Source organism: Zosterops lateralis (genome assembly GCF_965231275.1).
Source record: "Zosterops lateralis genome assembly, chromosome: 20".
In the NCBI taxonomy this organism is placed as follows: domain Eukaryota; kingdom Metazoa; phylum Chordata; class Aves; order Passeriformes; family Zosteropidae; genus Zosterops; species Zosterops lateralis.
The window spans coordinates 5,058,958-5,078,221 of record NC_139780.1 but is presented as its reverse complement, the minus strand read 5'-3'; the positions used below and the strand labels follow the sequence as shown (position 1 = coordinate 5,078,221).

Below are 19,264 nucleotides of genomic sequence, written 5' to 3'. Positions count from 1 at the left end.
CGTGCCAAATTCCCCAGCTCCTATCCCTGCTCTGCCAGCACCAGCCTCTGCTCCAGGCCAGGATACACAAAATGGGCTGAAAATGTACCAGCAATGAAGTCAGATCATTTCAGAGCAATCTGGCACCTCATTTCCTACATCTGTCACAAGGACACTTGATAGTGAAGTGTCACATTCCTGCAGACATAAGCAAAATAAAGATTAAGACTAAACATTTCCTTGGCATTAAGGACAAACCTTCAAGACGTGGTGTGGCTGCAAAACCTTGTGATGAAAAGGGTTTTTCCAGAGGTTGTTGCTGCCCATGGAGGGCATGTCCCTGTGGGTCCCCCCTCTGGAGTAATACAGAGACAAGCCAAGATTTAGGAGAGCCTTATCTGTGCCCATAATTGCAGATGGACATCAGCTTCCTCAAACTAACTTCCAGAAGATGAGCTTCACACCCCCAAATGGAGCTCAGTGTGTTGGCACGGGTAACTGCACAGATCCTTGTGTGTGCACCTCCCCTACTGAGGGCACAGAGGCATCAACATCTTCTCTGTCCCCTTTTGCAGCTGAGCATGATATCCCAAGAATTACTGCTGAGGAAAAGCCCAGGAAAACATCAGCAGATCCAGGCAGGAATGTGGTGAAGCACAGATGCAAGGACTTGGGGGTGTCACAGCAGGAGAGGCCAAATGGATATGCAATAGCTAAAGATGAAGTTCTTAAAACCACCTAAACTGATTATTGGACAGCATAACTTCTGTCACATCAGAAGTATTAAAACCATTCACAACAGGGGGGTGTGGAATCCCTCAGTATTTGCAGCACCCAAACCCAACATGCTCCATTTTCCCTGCAATCCACACGCCTCCAACACCTTCCCCAACCAATTTCTGTGCCACCATACAAATCCTGGACAGGAATTTGTCACCTTGACATCTGCCCTTGGCTGAACAACCTTCCCCATGACATGACTTTTTGTTATCTTAGTCCAGTAGCCTTAAAGACCTCTGTGCATCATGCAGTTTGTGGTAGCCAGTGGCAGTGGTGGCTTTTGCACCATGTCCTCCAGAGGATGGCTTGGCTGGATATTCCAGCTCCTAACCCTCAGCTGGATAACTGGCTTGGAATTATCTCTAGCAGTTTGCACCTCTGAGTTGTAAACCTTATCTTGACAGAAATCTAAGGAAGGTCCCACTGATATTTGTACTCTCCATGGGAATGCAGAATGCAATTCTCAGTAATGGGAAGAGGAAAATGCCTCTGTCAGAGGACTTCCATATTTCAATGACCTCAGTGAGCATAGGAACACCAGCCTGTGCATTAGGTAACAGTGTCTGGCAGGGGAGGCAGCACTATCTGGAGCCTATGCAGCTCTGAAAGTCTGCCTGAGTTTAGGCATAAGGAAATACAAAGAAGTATATTAAAATAGTAGATGGAAATATAGCACTCTGCAGTAAAAAAAAAAACCCGAAAGGGAGTGATTATGAGCAGGAATCTTGGCTCTATTGACTGCTTTAAAAAAAAAAAAAAAAACCCAAAAAACCAGAAAACAGCATCATGTTCCCAGGGACATGCTGGCAAACAGCAGGGACAGAATCTGAGAGAATCTGTATTTTATACTTTATAACTTAATATGGCTTTTGCATGATTTTAGTATTTTTATTGGTCCTTAAAACACTCACACTATAAACACGTGAAGCAGCCAGAGGCACAGCACATGGAGGGCGACTGTCCAGCTGTGCCAGCCTGCAGCTGGGAAGGAGCTGTGGTGTTGGGGACCACCCTTGCCTGTGGTATGATCCCAATCCTGAAAGGGCTCCCTGTTGGGTACAGGGGCCTGTGGCCAAGGGTGGCCTTATTTGGGGCAGGACTACAGGCTTATTCTGCACATTTATGGTGCTGCGCTACAGTATTAAGCCAATGTTTCCACTTTCTAGTCGAGTCAGTGCTCAAATCCCAACCTCAGCCCAAAAATAACATAAATCCATCTCTTTTGCTGCTTCCATCCCCTCACACCCTTCTCCCTGCCCTCCTTTTAGCCAGCCACAACACCAAAAGGAAAATCAGCGTTTCACCATGGAGCATCCACCCAGGGCTCAGCAGTACCTGCTGGTCCTGTTGCCTCCCACCCAGCTTGGGCTGGGATTTCAGAGCTGCCTTTAAACTTGGGCTTCTTGCTCCTTTTCCACAGATGTGTGGGGCTGGAGCTGGCGTGTTCCCCAGCTGCAGGAGGGTTAAGACACAGGGGAGCAGAGCATCCCACTGAGCTGGGCTACTCCTGCTAAATAAGCCTTGCAAACCCTCACTGCCGATAACTCTGATCCAAGACAACAATCACAATGAATAAACCGTGTCATCAACCTGATCAACTCCACGTTTCAAGCAGAAAAGCCTAATTTGCAGAGCAACCCACTGGGGCACTGGGCAGAGCCTTCTTCCACCTGACACCGCCCTGCTTCTTTCTCACCCCAGAGCCAGAATCAAACTTTTTCTTTCTACAGCAACAAGATGAGACTCCAAGTGAACCAGACATTTCCAGGATATTCACTGAGGATTCAGGAGTCATATCCTGTTGATTTCTTCTAGTTGTTTTCTACATTTAATGGGGAAATCTTAGAAGGGAAGACCAGAAGCAAGCAAGTAACCATCAGAGGAGGAACAAGGTGGCCAATTCCAAGCTCCAGCCCCAGGCCAGCTGTGGCAACTATGGAAAAATCAGTCCTCCTCTGGGTCTCTAACACTGTGTGGGGTCCATCTTACAGACATGTGGGAGGGAGGCACCATTCCTCAAAGCCTGTGGCAGATCAGATTAACATTCCCAAGTGTGAATCCCAGCTGGAAGCCCAAACCACCTCTTGGACATAGTTTTTCATGAGAACAACACATTTTACCAATATAACAAGTTCCATCTCAGGTGACCTCCTGGCCTGTGTCCTGGGTGACAAACTCATCACTACAGGGAACCCACGGGGCACCAGGGGCTGGTTTCACAGACTCACTCGGACACCTGGGATGCCGGGATATCCTGGAGGTCCTTCTTTTCCCTTCAGTCCTTCAGTGCCTTTTTCTCCTTTCTCTCCTTCTGGGCCTTGCTCTCCTTTGTCTCCCTGTGGAAGAGAGGAGGGTGGGAGGTTTTCATGCCCACACAACACATGGGTCACTGTACAAAGCTCTTGTGAGGGAAAACCCCACCACATAATTAATATTTCAGGAGTCTGAGAGGAAGAGAGCCTGCATGAAAAAGGATGAATGAGTCATAATACACTTGACATTTTAAAAAAGGAGCAAACCCAGGTTTCTTTTTTTTTTTTTTTAAATCTCTTGGCTGAAGGAGAAGGAACTCCCCCATTACACAGAGTAACCTGAACCCCTTTAGGACTCCTGCAATAAGGCCTGAACCTCCCACGTGAATGAGGCAGGCAGACAAGATTGGAAAGCCTCCCTTGCCTCATCCAGAAGCCCTGAGCTTGGGATGCTGAAAGTCTTTTAACAGGATGGGCTTGTCTGGAGCAGCTGCTCAGCTCCTGCTGCCAAACAGAATCAGCCCAGGGCTCCAATAAACACTCTGTGAAACTGTGTCACTGTGCCCTGTAAAGGATCTGTGGCCTGAGCAGTGGGTATGCTGTCAGATCACCGCCCTGACAGTACAGAATCATAGAACCAAAGAATCATTTGGGTTGGAAAAGACGTTTAGGAAGAATGAATCCAAACTCCAACCCAGCATTGACAAAACCAACTCTAAACCATGTCCCCAAGTGCCACTTCTAGGGACAGTGACTCCACCACTTCCTGGTCTTCTTCCTTTTCAGTGAAGAAATTTTTCCCAATACCCACTTAAAGCTCCCCTAGTGAAACCAATGGTTGAAATTTATGAAAAAAATCTGGCAGATAATAACACTTCAGCATTTGGCAAGATCAACCAACTGGAACGCAGACCAGAAATACAATCACAGAATTGTAAGAAGTAAATTCATAGCTGTTTTTCTTTTATCAAGATAAATAAAATATTGTAAATATTTTGCATCATATGGAGACAATGATAAAGGCCAGCTTTATACTGAGAGCAGCATGTGCAGCCAAGCAGCCTTGAACTGAACCATTTCCCTCTTGCACCTGCGTTGGGAGAGCTCAACAAGATCTCATCTGGTTAAAGAGCACAGACACATCTGGTTAAGTGTCCAGAGACATATTTGGGGTGGAAAGAGCAGCTTTGGTTCAAGAGCTCCTGGGCACAGCCAGCAGTGCAAGAGAATGCAGAAGCCTTGATTGTCCTTAAGGAAGAGACTTTTGGTCCAACATCCAGAGATAAGCAGAAGTAGAGACACATGGCAAATAATTTAACTAGACAGAAGCAATAAACTGCATTGTTGTGGGATGGGCTGCTCTTTCTTTCCATGGAACAAAACTGTTGGCCTGTTTGGAAAGGCTGGCTGTGCAGGGACAGGAATCAGAGCCCTGTTCCAAAGGCAAGGTAGCAAACTCACAGCAGTGAGATACAGAGTGAACCCTGAGTGAGGTCCTGGGGCTCTGCCAAGGGACGGGGATCTGGTTTCTTTACTCTCTAACATTGTTCTGGTCAGTGGTGCAGGGGAGAGTGATGGACAATTCCTGATTTCCCTTGCCAGGCCCAGGAATTCCTGATTAGTTGGAAATTTGATCTGTGAAGACTCAAATAAAATGGAAAAATTGTTGGAAACCAGATTTTGAAGAACTTGACCTTTTTGGAGATTTGATCAGATGCCAAAAAACGTGGGTAGAGGAGTGAAACAGGAGGGGTTTGTTATGTGTGCTTGCAGAAAAAAGTCCTTAGAGGTTGCAGGGCAGAGGCTTATTCCACAGAGGACCCAATAATCCCCTTGGCCTCACCCCAGCTCTGGGAATCACAGGGAGTGCACAGGGATGTGTGTGAGAGCTGGAACTCCGTGGGAGTGAGCTTTACCTTGATCCCATCTGGCCCGAGCTGCCCGCTGTCCCCTTCCAGCCCCGGTTCTCCCTGTGGACAGAAGCAAACACCATAAGGCTGTGCCTAAATGTGCTTTCCCCTGAGCTTTCTGCAGCTGGTTCACAGCAGCAGCAGCCAGGCTGCAGTGATGGGAGCTCAGCCCTGTGCTCTAACACATGTCCTGTCTCACACCCTAACGCTGAACAAGAGCAAGAGCAGGAATTCAGCCTCTTGCTCCATTCTGAGCCACAGTTTCTCCTCCACAGACCTGCTGCTGGCCTGTGGGATGCCTTCCTCCCCTGTGTGAGGAGCAGCTCAGCCTGAATTCATTTAACCTGGGGCTTTCCTCATCCTGCTCCATCCCCCTGACCTCAGTCCTGGGAAGGGACACAGCCCCTGCCAGCCTCAATCCATGCATTCATCCCCCCTCCCACGCTTACACAGTGTGTGCAGTGTTTCCCTGCTTAAAGCTGCCTTCTGCTGCAGCCTGCCCAGCCCTGCAGGGACACAGCCCCTGGCAAACAGGAGGGGTCTGTTCCCACTGCTGCTCCCACACTGCCCCTTTCACACTCGCTGTCACTGTGGCATCTGAGAGGCTCAGACACACTGGTGAGCTGATGGGCTCTGTGGGGAAGGTGCTTCCACCACCCACAGAAGGAACAGGGATCAGAGAACAGGGTCAGCCTGTCCAGGCTGTGGGACAGCAAGGGCAGAACCTCTGGGGAGCTGATGAGGCACAGAAGCCCCATGAGAAGGTGGCCATACTCACTCTTTGGCCAATGAGACCTTGCTCTCCAGGGATTCCTAACTGGCCAGGATCACCCTAAAAAAGAAAGGAAGCACATACAGGGAGACAAGCTGTTTACTGACAGTGAGGGAGCATAAAGTACTTAATAAATTATATGTAATTATTAATATATATTCTAAAATACTACTTGGAATACATTCTAACATACAGTATATGCTCTTTAATCTACTATAAAAGATCAGTTGGGATTTCTCAAATCTATGTCTCATTCCTCCCTTTTCTATAAACCTAGTAAATTCTTTTACTTATGGGGCTTTTTTCTAGCCCTTAGTCATCACACTCTTAATTTTGACTATTTCTCTCCTTCTCCCACACAAACACCTTCAGTTGAGTTTTCAAGGGGAGTTCAAAGGCCCAGCAAAGAAGGACACATCTCACAGGCTCTGTTGAATGATGCTTGGCAGGACAGGGGGCACAGAGGGGCTGCCAATCCAGAAGGTATCTTCTGGCATGGTCCTTCACAGAGAAGCACCAGGGTGGGTGCAATGTGGTGTGGTGGCAGACACAACCAGAGTGAGGGAGAAAAAACCCCCAACAACTCTTTTAGCCTCAGTTCCAGAAGAACCCTAATCTTTGATGGCAGTTAAATGAATGAACAGAAGGTGGTGGAGCTGGAAAACAAATGGATCTTGCCAGCGTGGCCCTGGGGGCAGGACGGCCACAGGGCAGCTCTATCCCATGTGTGCCCATCCAAGCCATCAGCTTTGCATGGAAGAGAGCTCAGGAAATGCAGAAGGTTCAAGGGAAAAAGGTTTGAGATAGATATCCATAAAGCTCATCTCACAGCAAACTGCTCTGCATAGACCAGTCTTGGTCCAGCTCCTTCCAGCTTGGAGAAGGAGCAGGAGGTGACTCTCACTCCACAACTTCCCAGCAAGGCCAAGCAGGTAAAGGGGTGTCTGCAAATCACCATGTCCTGCTCCCAGGAGGGCCAGCCAGGAGCACTGGAGCTGAAACACTCCTGCAGTATCAGGATGCCAAAGACATGGTAGCTCCAGTGAAGTGTCAGAAGATTTGCCAAGGAAAACATGGCAAAGGATGGGGTGGGGGGTGGGAGTGAAGAGCAGCACAGAGGAAATTGCATTTAATTCCCATATAGAGTTTGTTCAAAAGCTCTGCTCACAGGATCAAATCTTCAGACCAAGGGGGTTGGATTAAATAAAGCCCCCTCTGAGCTGCTCAGCACTGGGATTTTACTCAGACAAAGAGATGGCTTTTATGTGGACAAGAAGGTGCATTCATGGGCTGGAGCCGGGCACCCTTCCCCCTTAACCATCAGAGGAGTTTAGTCCCCAGAGAGCTGAGGCTTGGAAACTGTGGCAGGACCTCATCTGAGGGTATTTTTAAGTCCTAAGACTCTTCTGGTTTCAAATTAGAAGCTGCCTGGATCTCTGAGTCTCAAGGACTCCTCTCTCCATTGAGATTTTGGATCTGCAAAGAGTTGAGCTTCATTTCCAAGGCCCTTCACAGCTTTTGAGGCACAAGACTTCTGGGATTGGACTTCTCCCAGCACTGACAGCCTCTCCCTCAGGATGGGGCTCAGGAATTTGTAAAAATGGCTAAAATTAACCCAGTTTTAGCTTTTTTAAACTTTATCTTTTATTGAATGCACTATCTGCTTTGGCTGCTAGAGGGTAAACCTGCAACATCACTCAGTCTTTCAGGAACACAAGTTGCCATTTATCTCCCCAGTCTGACAGAGAAATTGCACTCAAGGTTTTTCTTACCTTCATGCCAGGTTCACCTGCAGGACCAGGTTGTCCCATTGAGCCTGGCGGTCCCTGGGAAAAAAAACCAAAACAAGAAGATAATGAAAAAACCCATTGTAACAAAGCAGAAAGCAAGATCAAAGACATAACTCCTTTAGCAGAGCTCTCCTGGGACAGCCAAGCCCTGGTTGCAATGCAATTACCTCCCTGGAGCTGGCTCGGGGTCCACAGCATCAAAGAGGCCCCTCGTGCCTGGATTCTGGGAGGGCTCTGATCAGCTCTCACACCTCCCTTCTCCCCAGCCTCCTCTGCCAAGCACCTTTCTCTGCCTCCTTCCAATCCCTCTGTTTTCTAAGGTTAGTAACCCCACCAGGGAGCAGCACTGGAACCAGCTGGGATAGGAGGGAAAAGGTCCAGAATGAGAACTGGAAGCTCTTTGCAAGGGTCCAGCAGGCTGGGCTGGTAGAGTGGGTGACAGAAATGTTTGGCTGTGTCTTGCTCTTGCTCCCTGCAGTCTCAATTCTCCATTCCCACTGGTGTGAGCACGTCCTCTGCACCATCAGGCTCCTCCTGATGAGGGTCAAGCTGCCCCACAGGCCACATCTCCCAGCTGAGCCTTTGTCCCCCATTCCCAGAGAGGCAGGGGCACGATGGTGCTGCCAGCTAAAGGGAGCTGAGGGCAGCAAGCTGACACTGAGCCCTCCAGCACAAATCTCAGCCAGATTAGCCTTGACATCCATCGGCCAGCTGTCTGTGGCTGTACAGGGCCAGCAAATACCCAAAGTCCAACACCTGAGCTCAGAGCAGAAATCCACAGCCCAGGCTGGACTGGCTGAGAGAAAGTCTCTTGCTCTTATGAGAGCACAGACTCTGGTACAGGGATTTGGCAGCCCTCAAAGAACCAAAAATGAATGCTTGACCTGGACAAAGATAGGAATTAAGATAGAAAGATGTAAGATGCGAGAATGACCTTGCAAACTGTTCTCACTCAGTCCATGTGCAGCCCCTGATAGTGGGGTCACAGCCATTCACTATCTTTAATACCAAGATCTATTGGGAGCTTTAATCTTTGTACATTTGCTCCTACCTCTGGGAAACAGTGGGGAATGAGAGTCTGTAAAACAAGCCCAAAGATGGGACAGTAAAGCTTCTCTTTAAAGGATTTGAGTGGTTTATTTACTTATGATATTTGCATTCTAGACAACAATCTCCCTTCTCTTTACAGTTGGGAATAAAGGAAAAAAGAGCACATAGTCAAGGGAGCTACCCAGGGAATAAAGCCAGTTCCTGGCTTGCTGAACTGGATTCAAGCAGAGGGGGGAGCAGGGTGTGTGTTGGGTTTGTGAACAAATGGTCATGTCACGCAACGAGAAAATTCAAGGTCCAATGAAAGCAAAAATCCTGCTTTGGTTTCTCCAGAGGTGCCAGTGCAGAGAAAGGCTCCTGGAGGAGTTACAGATTTGAATGAAGGTCTGTACTTTCTTGGTTGGCAGCATCCAGAGTGGCTCAGTAGCAGCTTTCCAGCTCCCCAGTGTGGTTTACCATGCTGAGAGCTCGCTCCATCCAGTCCAGCAGCCATGAGAATGGAAACTTTCATGACTCACACAGTTTGCATAGACTGCATTCAAAGCCACCTTCATGTCTGTGTTACAGCTCAGGACCTACAGAAAGGAGCTGTGCAAGGGACACTGGCACACGTGATAGAAAGAGGCAAGGCTCTATTATTTTAGGAGGAATGAAATAAAGCCAAAAGTGCAGAGAAGTTGGGGGAAACCATGGAGGCATCCCCTGCACTCCATTAGGGCACTGTTTGGCAGCTGCTGCTCAGTTTTGGTGTGTTTGTGTCACTGCTTCATGGCAACCATGGCCCAGCAGCACCGTCAGCAGCAAAGGCGTCTCTGAGCTTCCTGCACTGGCTGCAGCAGCCTCAGCTGGGGCTGCCATGGCCATCTGGGCAGGCTGGCAAACCTGTGTCATCAGCAACAGCACCAGGGAGAGGGAAAGACCAGCACTCAGTCTGAATTGTTTTTGTATTGGGTCCCTGACTTTGCATCTTGGTGCAAAAAGTTGGTCCCTGCCATGGTCACCTTTGAAATTTATCTTCTGCTGAGAATTTGGGTCTGCACTTCCACCAGCTGGGTGTCTGTGGCCTGTGATGAAAAGGGTGCTCAAATTTCTGATTTTCACTGTTTGTTTTGGAAGCTGACTTTCAGGCTTAAGGGAAATCCTTCCTGCTGGTTCCACGCTGCAAGTTGTGGAGGGATGCTCCCCTGCACGTTTACTCCTCCCTCAGTCCTGCCACTCCTCATAGAAGGGGAAAATAAACAGGAACAAAGGTCAGACCTACCTTATGCCCCATTTCGCCCAAAGGCCCGGGTGGCCCCTGTGGTCCTTGGGGACCCTGCAAAATAGAGACACAAAGCTCTTTTCATACAACTGCTTTCATCTCTGAAGGGCATCACTTCTCTGGTCTGTAAGATAAAACATCAGCTTCCTCCCACACCTCAGAGGAGTTCTCACTGTGCAAGATTTGGCTAGTGGGATGGAGAGGCCAGCAGTGGGTATGCTGAGGCACCTTAACAGGCAAAGAGCTCAGAAGACCTTTCACCTTCCTGGCTCCCATCTGAAACAACAGCAGTGGGTAATGTGAAAGTGTCTGGTTTACCCTCTCCCTTCACTGTCCAGCACTGCTGGTCCTCCTTGAGGTCTGTCCCACCCCAGTGACTCCCCCAAAGCTGTGGGCTCAGTTCTGACACCATCAGCCTCTCTCCTGCTCCCCCTTCCACTTCACCTACACTCCAGCTCCTGTTACATCTCACCCTGTCCTGGACCCAACCTTGCCCTTCATTTCTACCTTCCCTTCCAAAATCCACCCCAGGCTGTATCCTACACTCTCCCTGGTAGATCCATGGCTCCCTTTTGCTTTCCAGGGGTCTGACCTTGTCTTTCCTTATGGCTCCTAGGACTCTAGCCAAGTCTTTCACATCTCTGACCATGCTGGAGTTGGCAAGGACAGAGAAGCTGGGGATGGGATAAGTGGTGGGGAAGAGACAGACAGAGAAAGGAATGAAGTGTCTGTGTGCAAGGGAAGACAGGCAGAGAGACTGATAGGACACTTGCCGGGTCGCCTGGAGCCCCTTTTGCTCCTGGAGGTCCAGAAGGTCCTTGGATCCCCTAGAAAAATTAGAAACACCAGGGTCAGCTCCAACCCAGCAGCAACTCCCCGTGTCTCTTGGCAGAAATGTGCACCTCAAAAATGCTCTAGTGACAGGAGGGAAGAGGTGGCCCTGTGAGATAGGGTCCAGATTCCCCCTCCTGGACCAGGACTCAAAACTTAAGGACTTGAGGTTATGAAAGGAAGTAGAAGGGATGGACACTTACTGGGAATCCACGTGCTCCTGTCTCCCCAGTCTCCCCCATCTTGCCCTGTGAACACACAGTTACAGCCATTACCATCTGGGGATGTGCTGGCACACCTGTGTGCTTTGGCCTGGAGGGTCTGAGGACATGTGGGTGTCCCCAGGAGTGGCAGCTGTGGCTCTCACAGGGGACATACCTGCAGCCCATCTGGGCCCACCCTGCCCGGCTCCCCTGGTCGGCCCTGCAAAACAAAAAGAAAAAAACATGTCAGCAGGAGTACAAGCTGTTGGTGAAGCTCTTCTCCCCCATCCCATCTGCTCTTGCCCCAAATTTCCCTTCCAGTTCCCTGCAGCTTTGGAGAGGCCAAACACCTGGGATGGTGCCCCAAGGAACACCCCAACCAGCTGGGAGTGTGGGCAAGGGCCCTGATCCCAATGCTGCATGGATTTTACTCTGGTTGCAAGACAGACTCATCCATGCTGGTTGATCCTCATGGAGCAATTAAACATCCCTGTTCCTGGAGGAAGATGTGACATTGATCCTGCCCAGAGCATTTCACAGCAGAGCTGAGAGCAGCCTTGGCACTCACCTTGACACCTCGCGCCCCTGGCTCGCCTGTGGGGCCATCAGGCCCTCTGGCACCCTGGAGGGAGGCAAAGGAGAGGCAAAAATAAGAACACAGAGGATGTGGCTCACTGGAAAATCCAGCTGTCACTTTAGCCTTGGCCACCAGGACAGTCCATGAGATCAATCCTGGCTAAGCCAACTCATACCTGCTTGGGTTGAGCACAGCAGCTCAGAGCCCAGCACTAAAAGATTCTTTCTGTGTTTTGTTGCTTCATTTCTCACCATTACCAGCACACGGCACTTTTTATTCCTGTTAAACCAACTATCAACCACTAACCCCAGCCAGAGGAGAAAGGCAGGCCAGGAACAGCCTTATTTTCAGACAATGGTTACATGAAAACAGTTTTGCAATGCACAGACAAAACTTGCAGTTCCAGCCTCATTGACAACAAACCTTTTTCTCCCTAGAAACCTTCCCTTTCCAAACCTTTGCCCTTAACCCTTGCCACACCACACTGTGCCATGGTCACAGTGGTGGTATAGAGGTGCACAATCCCCACTGCACAGCACCTTCACATCATCTTGGGCCCCAAACTCCTCTCAAAGATAAAAGGATGTTTGCTGGCAGCTGAACTCCAAGCCCTCAGCTACAGTTATGTGATATTTAAAGATCTGGCTGCTGTTAAGGACCAGGGAGGTGGGGAGGGTCTGGTGCCATGCCTGGCATCTGCTCCTGGGCGTGTGAGTGGGCAGTGGGCACAGGGACCTTGGGAGGAGTATGGGGCACACACCCTGCTGCAAATGAGCAGGTTTGAGCAGCTAAAATTAAACAGTTCATGGTACAGCTTGGGCATCACTGGGGAAGGGGCATCCTTGTCCTTTTAAAGGGTTCCAAGTGAGGTGAGCTATGGGAAGAGAGTAAAGATATGATCAGAGAATCACAGAAAAAATGGTTTGGGTTGAAAGGGACTTAAAAGACCATCTACCTTTCAAGCTCATTTCAGGAAAGCTGAACACACAACCCTCTGCACCTTTTGACCCCCAGAGACCAGTACCTCACAATGACAGAGAATAAGAAGCCACAGTGAAAGAAAATAAAAGAGTTAAGAAAGGGCGTATGAAGAGACTCTATTAACAGACGTCATGTTCGTAATCAGCTCATGAGCTCAGTTAGGACTCTCAGGCACTACTGCAATATAAATAAATAAAAACACAGAGTGGTGCTAGAGTGTAGTGGTAAGAGGAATTCTGAGAGCTGGCCAATGCAGAAAGGGAAAAACAGGAGCCAATGTGCTTAATCGGGATGCAAACCCAGTGCCAAAAGTAATAACGGGGCTGGGGAGCCAGTGTGTTAGAAAAGCAACTCCAGGATGACAGGCAAAGAGAGAGACTCACAAAGAAAGGCAGTGTACAGCAGAAATGTATAGGAACCCCAGCCAAATTATTACAGCAGACAAACATTGTCAATATAAAATAATGCAAAAACTCCTACTGAGCTTGGCAAGGCCCTATGCTGCTCAGAGGAGCAGAGACTGAATAACCAAGAGCCTGTATTGCACTGCCAGTATGGCACAGCTCTGAAGAATGCTCAGCCTGGCCTCCAGGACAGACAGACAGACAGATAGACAGACAGACAGACAGAGGGCTGTGCCCCAGATGGGATCCCCACAAGCAAAGGGGTGTTTCACAGCTGGGGCTGTGCTGCACAAATGTCACATCACCTCTCATCAGCCCAAAACCCCAAGTGCAGTGGCTCATGCTGGCCCCTAGATCAGAGAGCAGTAAAGACCAAAAGTTTTATTAATCCATGTCCCTATAGACCTCAAAGCACAATGACAAAGACCAGAAGGTCATTTAAAAGCAGGGGCTACTGACAGCTCAAGTCAGAACAGCCCTGTAACTTGGGGTGGTGGAAGAGCAGGGCCTGGAGGCATCTTGGAGGCTGCCTGACATGGCTGGAACACCCAGCAAACATCCAGACCTGCACTGGGAAGGGAGGTGTCAGCAAGGCTGTGATGTTGGCACTCTGGGAAAGCACCCACAACAATCTAATGCTCATCCTTCCCAGAAAAGAAACTGTTCCCCTTTTCTGTGAGCAGCCACCTGGATATTTTGTGCAATTACATCTTTACTATCTGAGATGATGTGGCGACCTGCTAGTGAAGCAGGGGAAGGATGTGCAGAGGGCAAGGAGTCCTTAGCTCTGCCGTGCAAGAGGAAACAGGGATCAGAAGCAAGTGGGACATGGAAATTAGTGATGATCCAGGTTAGAGTTGGGAAGGAAAATGGAATGAATGAATCTGGTCCATCCAGACCCATCTTCTGTAGCTTGTCCTGCCCTGTCCAGCCCTTTTGCCAGTGCAGGGGCTGCTCTGAGCCAGCTGGAGGCTGTTGGGTGCCCTCAGTGATGGCTGTGGCTCCCATCAGGGCTGGCTGGCCAGGGAAGCGTTTACAGTATCCTCATCTCTTCCAGCAGAGCCCTGTCACCAGCATGGCAGGATCTGCCAGGGCAATCTCACTCCACAGTAGCCACCTGCCTAATCCCATCACAACACATCTCATCAGCATCAGCCCTGAAGAAGGAGAAAGTGACTCTCTATTCTCAAATGCATGTGGCAGCTTCATCTTCTCTGGCTTCCTAGGCTGAAACCTGGCATAAAGGCTTCCCCTAATCCACCCTGACAAGAAAAGCTGCATTTGGTCAATTAGTTAAATTTTTAAAACTCTCTTTTACTGACAATGCTGGTTAGAGGTGAGTGACTGAGGTCCTGGCAGCTCTCCAGGGAGCATCCCAAAGCCTCAAGGTGCTTTCCCCCTGCAGACCTGGCAGCTTGGCCTGGCAAGCAGAGCTGAGCACAGTCCCTGGGCTTCCCTTGGACCCTCAGTGCCCTCTGGGCAGTGGAGGCCAGGACAGCATTTCCCTGTGCTGAGCAACAGCAAGCAGGGCTATCAGAAACCCCAGACTAAACATGAGGTTATGACAGTGGCTGGATGTGAACAGCTCACCAAGGCAGGGGAGCTCAGCTCCAAGCTTTGCCAGTCCAGGTGAGGCAACAGGGATATATCCTGCTTCTAAAGTAGACAGTGTTCCTGCAGAACAATGTACCCAACAAGGTGTTTCTGCAGAGCAGTGCTGCATTTCCTCCTGTTAAACACCTCCCCAGAGCTCAGACAGTGACAGTGACCTGCCTCTGAACAGCAATATGAAGGAGCAGCCAGCAGCTCCTCTCCAGAAACCCAAAGCTCCTTCCTTACCCAGTTATCCAAATATTGATATTTCACTATCACAGTCTGGCCAAACAAAAAATCAAGCAAATGCCTTGAATGAAGCCAAAGGGAGACATCCCTGGCCATGAATCTGGAATGAGCTTTTCCTTAAAGACTTCTAAGGCTTTCTCAGTCAACTAGAAAAATCCCTGGAAGCAAAACAATACCCTCCACTTCTCCACGAACAACAACTCAGCTGGGCTTGGAAAGACAAATATTTTCAGGTTTGCTTAGATAACACCACTTTACAAATCCCTGGCATTTACAAATTCCTGCAGCTAGAGATGCTGGAAATCATTGGGTCCCTGTGGCAGAGGCAGCAATTCCTTCCCTCTGGCATGGAGCAGCAAAGGGCCTGGAGTGCAGGTGTGCTCTCCTTATCTTGGATTTGCAGGCTTTGCCTGGGAGCAGCTGATGCAGGAGCTGGATGAATAAAGGGCACAGTGGAAAAGAGAAATGTGCTTTGGGATTTGAAAAGCTCCTCTGTATCACCTGAGCCAGAACCCAGCAGTGAGAGGATAAAATTCTAGAAATACTGACAGGCATCTTGGCCAAGAGAATAAGGCAGGGTAAGGCACTTTACAGAGGATTTCAGGTGCAGCTTTATAATGTGAGTTACAAAATCATGGCTCTGGTTGATATTCAGCCTTTCATAGAGATTCCCAGGTTTTTGATGACATTATCCTTAGGAGACCACACACATTTTCCTGCTGTGAGGGGCTGATTAGCAGAAATGTGCTTTAGGATTTAAGTGATATAGGGCGACGGGCTTGCTGGACCAACTGCCTCCAAATTTAAACCTTGATTTGGTTAAATAATTATGTTTAAACGTGTACATAGCTGTCACTAGCTGGATGTTAAGCACATATCCAAGTGCTACACTGAGTACAGATGAAGGGAAATGAGCCTGGGCTCACACGTCCAAGTTTCTTCTCCTTAGGGAAGAGGAGAAAGGAAATAACATTTGAGGAAGATTGTTCAGTATCAGTTTGGTGGAACAAACAAAGACTTGTGAAGGAACAATAGCTCTGTCAGGACTAAAAAGAAGGTTAAATTTTTTAAAAAGCTTTTCTTTTTAAAATATACATATATTGACAATATAAAAACTATCACAACATAAATGCAGACCCCAAAAAGACTCCATTGTTCTTTACAATCAAAACCATATTTGCTATTTACGTTTCCTTCAGAAGCAGAATTACTTTAATGAAGCATCCACCAAGAGAGCTCATGGAATCCACAAACATCTGGCAGGGGCTGCATTCATGCTTCCATTCTGAGTTGAATTACATCCCTTCTGTAAGTTAGGACAGACAGAGGGCAGTGTCTGAAATTACAATTGGGGGATCATTTCCCCATCCTGAGTAAAGCAAGAGCTGGAATCACAGGAGCAAGTAAGCAAACATGAAATACTATGTGCCTGGGACATCTTCTGTGAAGAGAAGGAAAATGAGAATGAGAGAGATTCAAACCAGAAATCCTCCAGGCAAGAGACCTGCTGGTTCTTACAGTACTGACTTCTCTACATCATAGCCACTGAAATCTGCAGAATCTCACAGAAAAGCCCAGGTTCCTCCTTCCTGCTGGGGATCTTAGAAAGCCCATCTCTCTGCCTCACAAATTCTGCATGGATTATATCACTGCAGTGCTCAAATAACACCAGATATTCACCACAGCACAGCCCAGCAATGGGAGCTGAGAGCAGGAGCACCAGCAGCAGATCCAGAGGCTCAGTCCTTGCTGGACTTTAAGCAGAGTTTTACCTCTCTGCAATACTGGTTTCCTTAGGGCAAAACCAATTCCTTAATGCCCCCTTTTCCCCAGGCATTGCCTCATTTCTGCCTCAATGCACATCCTGAGGTGACTTTTTGCAGCACTGCAGCCTGTCAGGACACAGCCACTGCTGCACTCCTGGTTTGCAGGGCTGGGATGCACTTTGAAGTCTGGCTTCCTCCATGGAGGCATGTCCAGAGGGAGTGACTGGCACAGGATCTGCTGGACTAAACATCTGGAGAGGAAATGTAAACCCAGGCCATGAAGCTGAAGGTCTCTACTACACAATATATCATTCTGAAGATGGACAGTGCTGGTGGTAGCTGATGTTTCACAGTATTTCTCTGGAGGGTTTCAGACCCTCTCTCTGGATCCAGCCAAAGGCAGGTCCCTGATGTCCCAGAAAACCTCCTCTCCTGGGAGCTGAATCCAGCTTTCCTTGTGGGCTGAGGACTTGAGGCCAGTATGGATGTAAGGAGCTAAAGAAGTTTTATGTGAGGGAATCTTAGACAACCCAACTGCAGTTGCCTCTGCATGACTGCTGAAAGGAGAAGCTCAGTGGCAGGGATGGGGGATGGATCCCTGGCTGGCAGCTGGGAGGAGGCAGTTCCAGGACTCTTCCTCTGTCACTGCAAACATTAAAGGCACTGACAAAAGCACCTGATCCCTTCAGAGGACCCACCTCTCCAAAAGCCCACACATTCACAGGCTGCATCCATCCAGAAGGTGTTTCCTGTTCAACCCTGGGCTGCAGTTCTACCTTGAGATATTTTCCACCATCCATTCAGAGCCTGCCATGAAGGAACACCTCTAGTTTCTTAAACAACGTGATCATGGATGTCTGGATGTCCCAGCCCAGTTAACCCTGCTGTGCAGCACAGAGAACTGCACTCCCCAAGGGCCCCTCTGCAAGGGAACCCCATGAGCCTTTCCACCAAGGAGCACAGAGGAACGGGAGCTTTTTCCCAGTCACAAGTTAAAAGATGAACCCTGATAAACATCTGCCGAGCTTAGATGTTACTACCATCCTTCTAGATGTGATTTTAAAGCTTAGAGCAGTTTCAGGGTACATAACTCCGTGGTTATAAAGCTTCCTGGTTGGTTATTCCATTTTCTTTTGCTGGTCCCAGCTATTTGAAGAGAACATTCACTCTGGCATAGGGAAACACACAATCCTTGGCTGTCCTGAATCCCCCACGCAGAAGTTGCAGGACAAGCAGAAAGTGTGAGTAGGTAAAATGTATAGTTTACTCCAGTGTAGGTCTTCGAAAATGAAACATGGAAACAGATCCTTGGAGGGAGAAATGCAAAATATGTTGTTGTTGGGGCCTTCAGCAGAACTCATGTATGCTCACTATTAATACTTTGTAAAGCAGCTGGACAAGGAAAAACAATCCAGAGTGGGAATGCTCCTGCAATAAATATCCCTTTGGAGAAGAAAGATTGAAGAGCTCAGTGGGACGGGGGCTGATGTCACAGGCAGGAAAACAAGCAGCTTTGGCAGGTCTAGAGATCACTGTCCTGTCGGCTGTCACCCAAACACAGCGGGGAGAGCCACACAGGAACTGACTCTGAGTATCTGTGAGCTCTTCACTGAGGGAAATGTGAACACGGGGCTGGGGGCTGCTCTTGCCAGGCAGGGTGAGGAGACACCTGTGCCTACAGGGTGGTACTGTTGAGGTATGTACACATAAAATCAGGGCTGAAAAAATCCTTAGAAAGGCACAGGACGTGTTTATAATTTGATCTACTGACAATGCAAAGCACACTTTCCTCACATCCCTGTGGAGCTCTGCCAGGAGGTGTCAGTCCCATGGGACTGGAGGGGAACACATGGAACACACAGGTAGAGCAGCTCAGCTCCATTTCTGCCAGCCTTGTCTCTTAATTCTATGTCATGACACAACATTTCCTCCTTCATCTGCCTCTGGTTGTATCACAACCCTTCACACCTCAGCTACTTTTTCTCCCATAGCAACAAAGGCACCTTTTCTCATTTTCTACCGGCACCCTTTCCTGCATCCCATCTATACCTTCAGACAACTAAATCTCCATCATCCTCACCAGAAGCATCCACAAATTGTGTTTTGGTATGGCAAGCTGTGTTTTGATCTGGCAAACCAGCATATCCACCAGGCTGGAGCACTCTCATGGTAACCTCTACTGTGGACACCCCTCTGCCTTTGCATTCACTTTCCTGGTAAGATTTATTTCCAGGACCTCACAGCCTTTATGTACAGCAGAAACGTGTCTGTGGAGATGCTGCCCAACTTCTGCTCATCTTCACAGCCCCAGACTGAACCACCAGCTTATTTTTCCACTGTGTGGAAGAGGAGAGGGATGAAAGCTCGTGGAGAGTTCTTACCCTGCAGCCCTTCATCCCTCGGATCCCTGGCGCACCACGGGCTCCTGCTGGACCCTGGAAGAGAAAGAGGAAACAAAATGAGGAAGGCAGCAGTTTTGGTAGAACCCTACTTTCCTTTGTGATCTGCAGGGGCCTCAGATGCAGACCCTTGTCCAGCAGATTGGTTCATTAAACGCTTGCTAAAAACATTGCCATTTTTACTGGTCTATAAATGGCCTTTTTAAAAAAAAGTCATGGATTGTCTTTGGATTGTGAACATTTAGGCTAAAGATCCTGGCTGAGGTTTGTATGCTTAATGACCTGCAGCCTGTTATCTGCACACACTGTGTCAGTGGTGTGATGTGAAGAGAAGTTGAGCATCCAGAATCTTCTCTGAATCTATTAAAAGCAGCTGTGGCTCAGCATCTGTTCAAAAATAATAATAACCAGGATCTGGTTTTTAGATGTCCAAATGCAAAATCAGACACCTCATCTTGGGTATCCAA

The 19,264-nt window shown here is 48.6% G+C and overlaps 1 protein-coding gene across 1 annotated transcript in view; it reads right to left on the bottom strand.

Moving 5' to 3' along the window:
- The window catches only part of COL27A1 (collagen type XXVII alpha 1 chain), a 140,702-nt gene that overhangs the window by 30,405 nt on the left and 91,033 nt on the right, over positions 1-19,264 (bottom strand). The window contains exons 28-37 of the mRNA XM_083875689.1: positions 18,780-18,833; positions 11,397-11,450; positions 11,004-11,048; positions 10,829-10,873; positions 10,568-10,621; positions 9,795-9,848; positions 7,466-7,519; positions 5,700-5,753; positions 4,928-4,981; positions 2,988-3,095 (exon numbers count right to left, since the gene is read on the bottom strand). Coding sequence (XP_083731815.1) covers positions 2,988-3,095; positions 4,928-4,981; positions 5,700-5,753; positions 7,466-7,519; positions 9,795-9,848; positions 10,568-10,621; positions 10,829-10,873; positions 11,004-11,048; positions 11,397-11,450; positions 18,780-18,833 — 576 coding nt within the window. The remainder of the gene's footprint in view (positions 1-2,987; positions 3,096-4,927; positions 4,982-5,699; positions 5,754-7,465; positions 7,520-9,794; positions 9,849-10,567; positions 10,622-10,828; positions 10,874-11,003; positions 11,049-11,396; positions 11,451-18,779; positions 18,834-19,264) is intronic.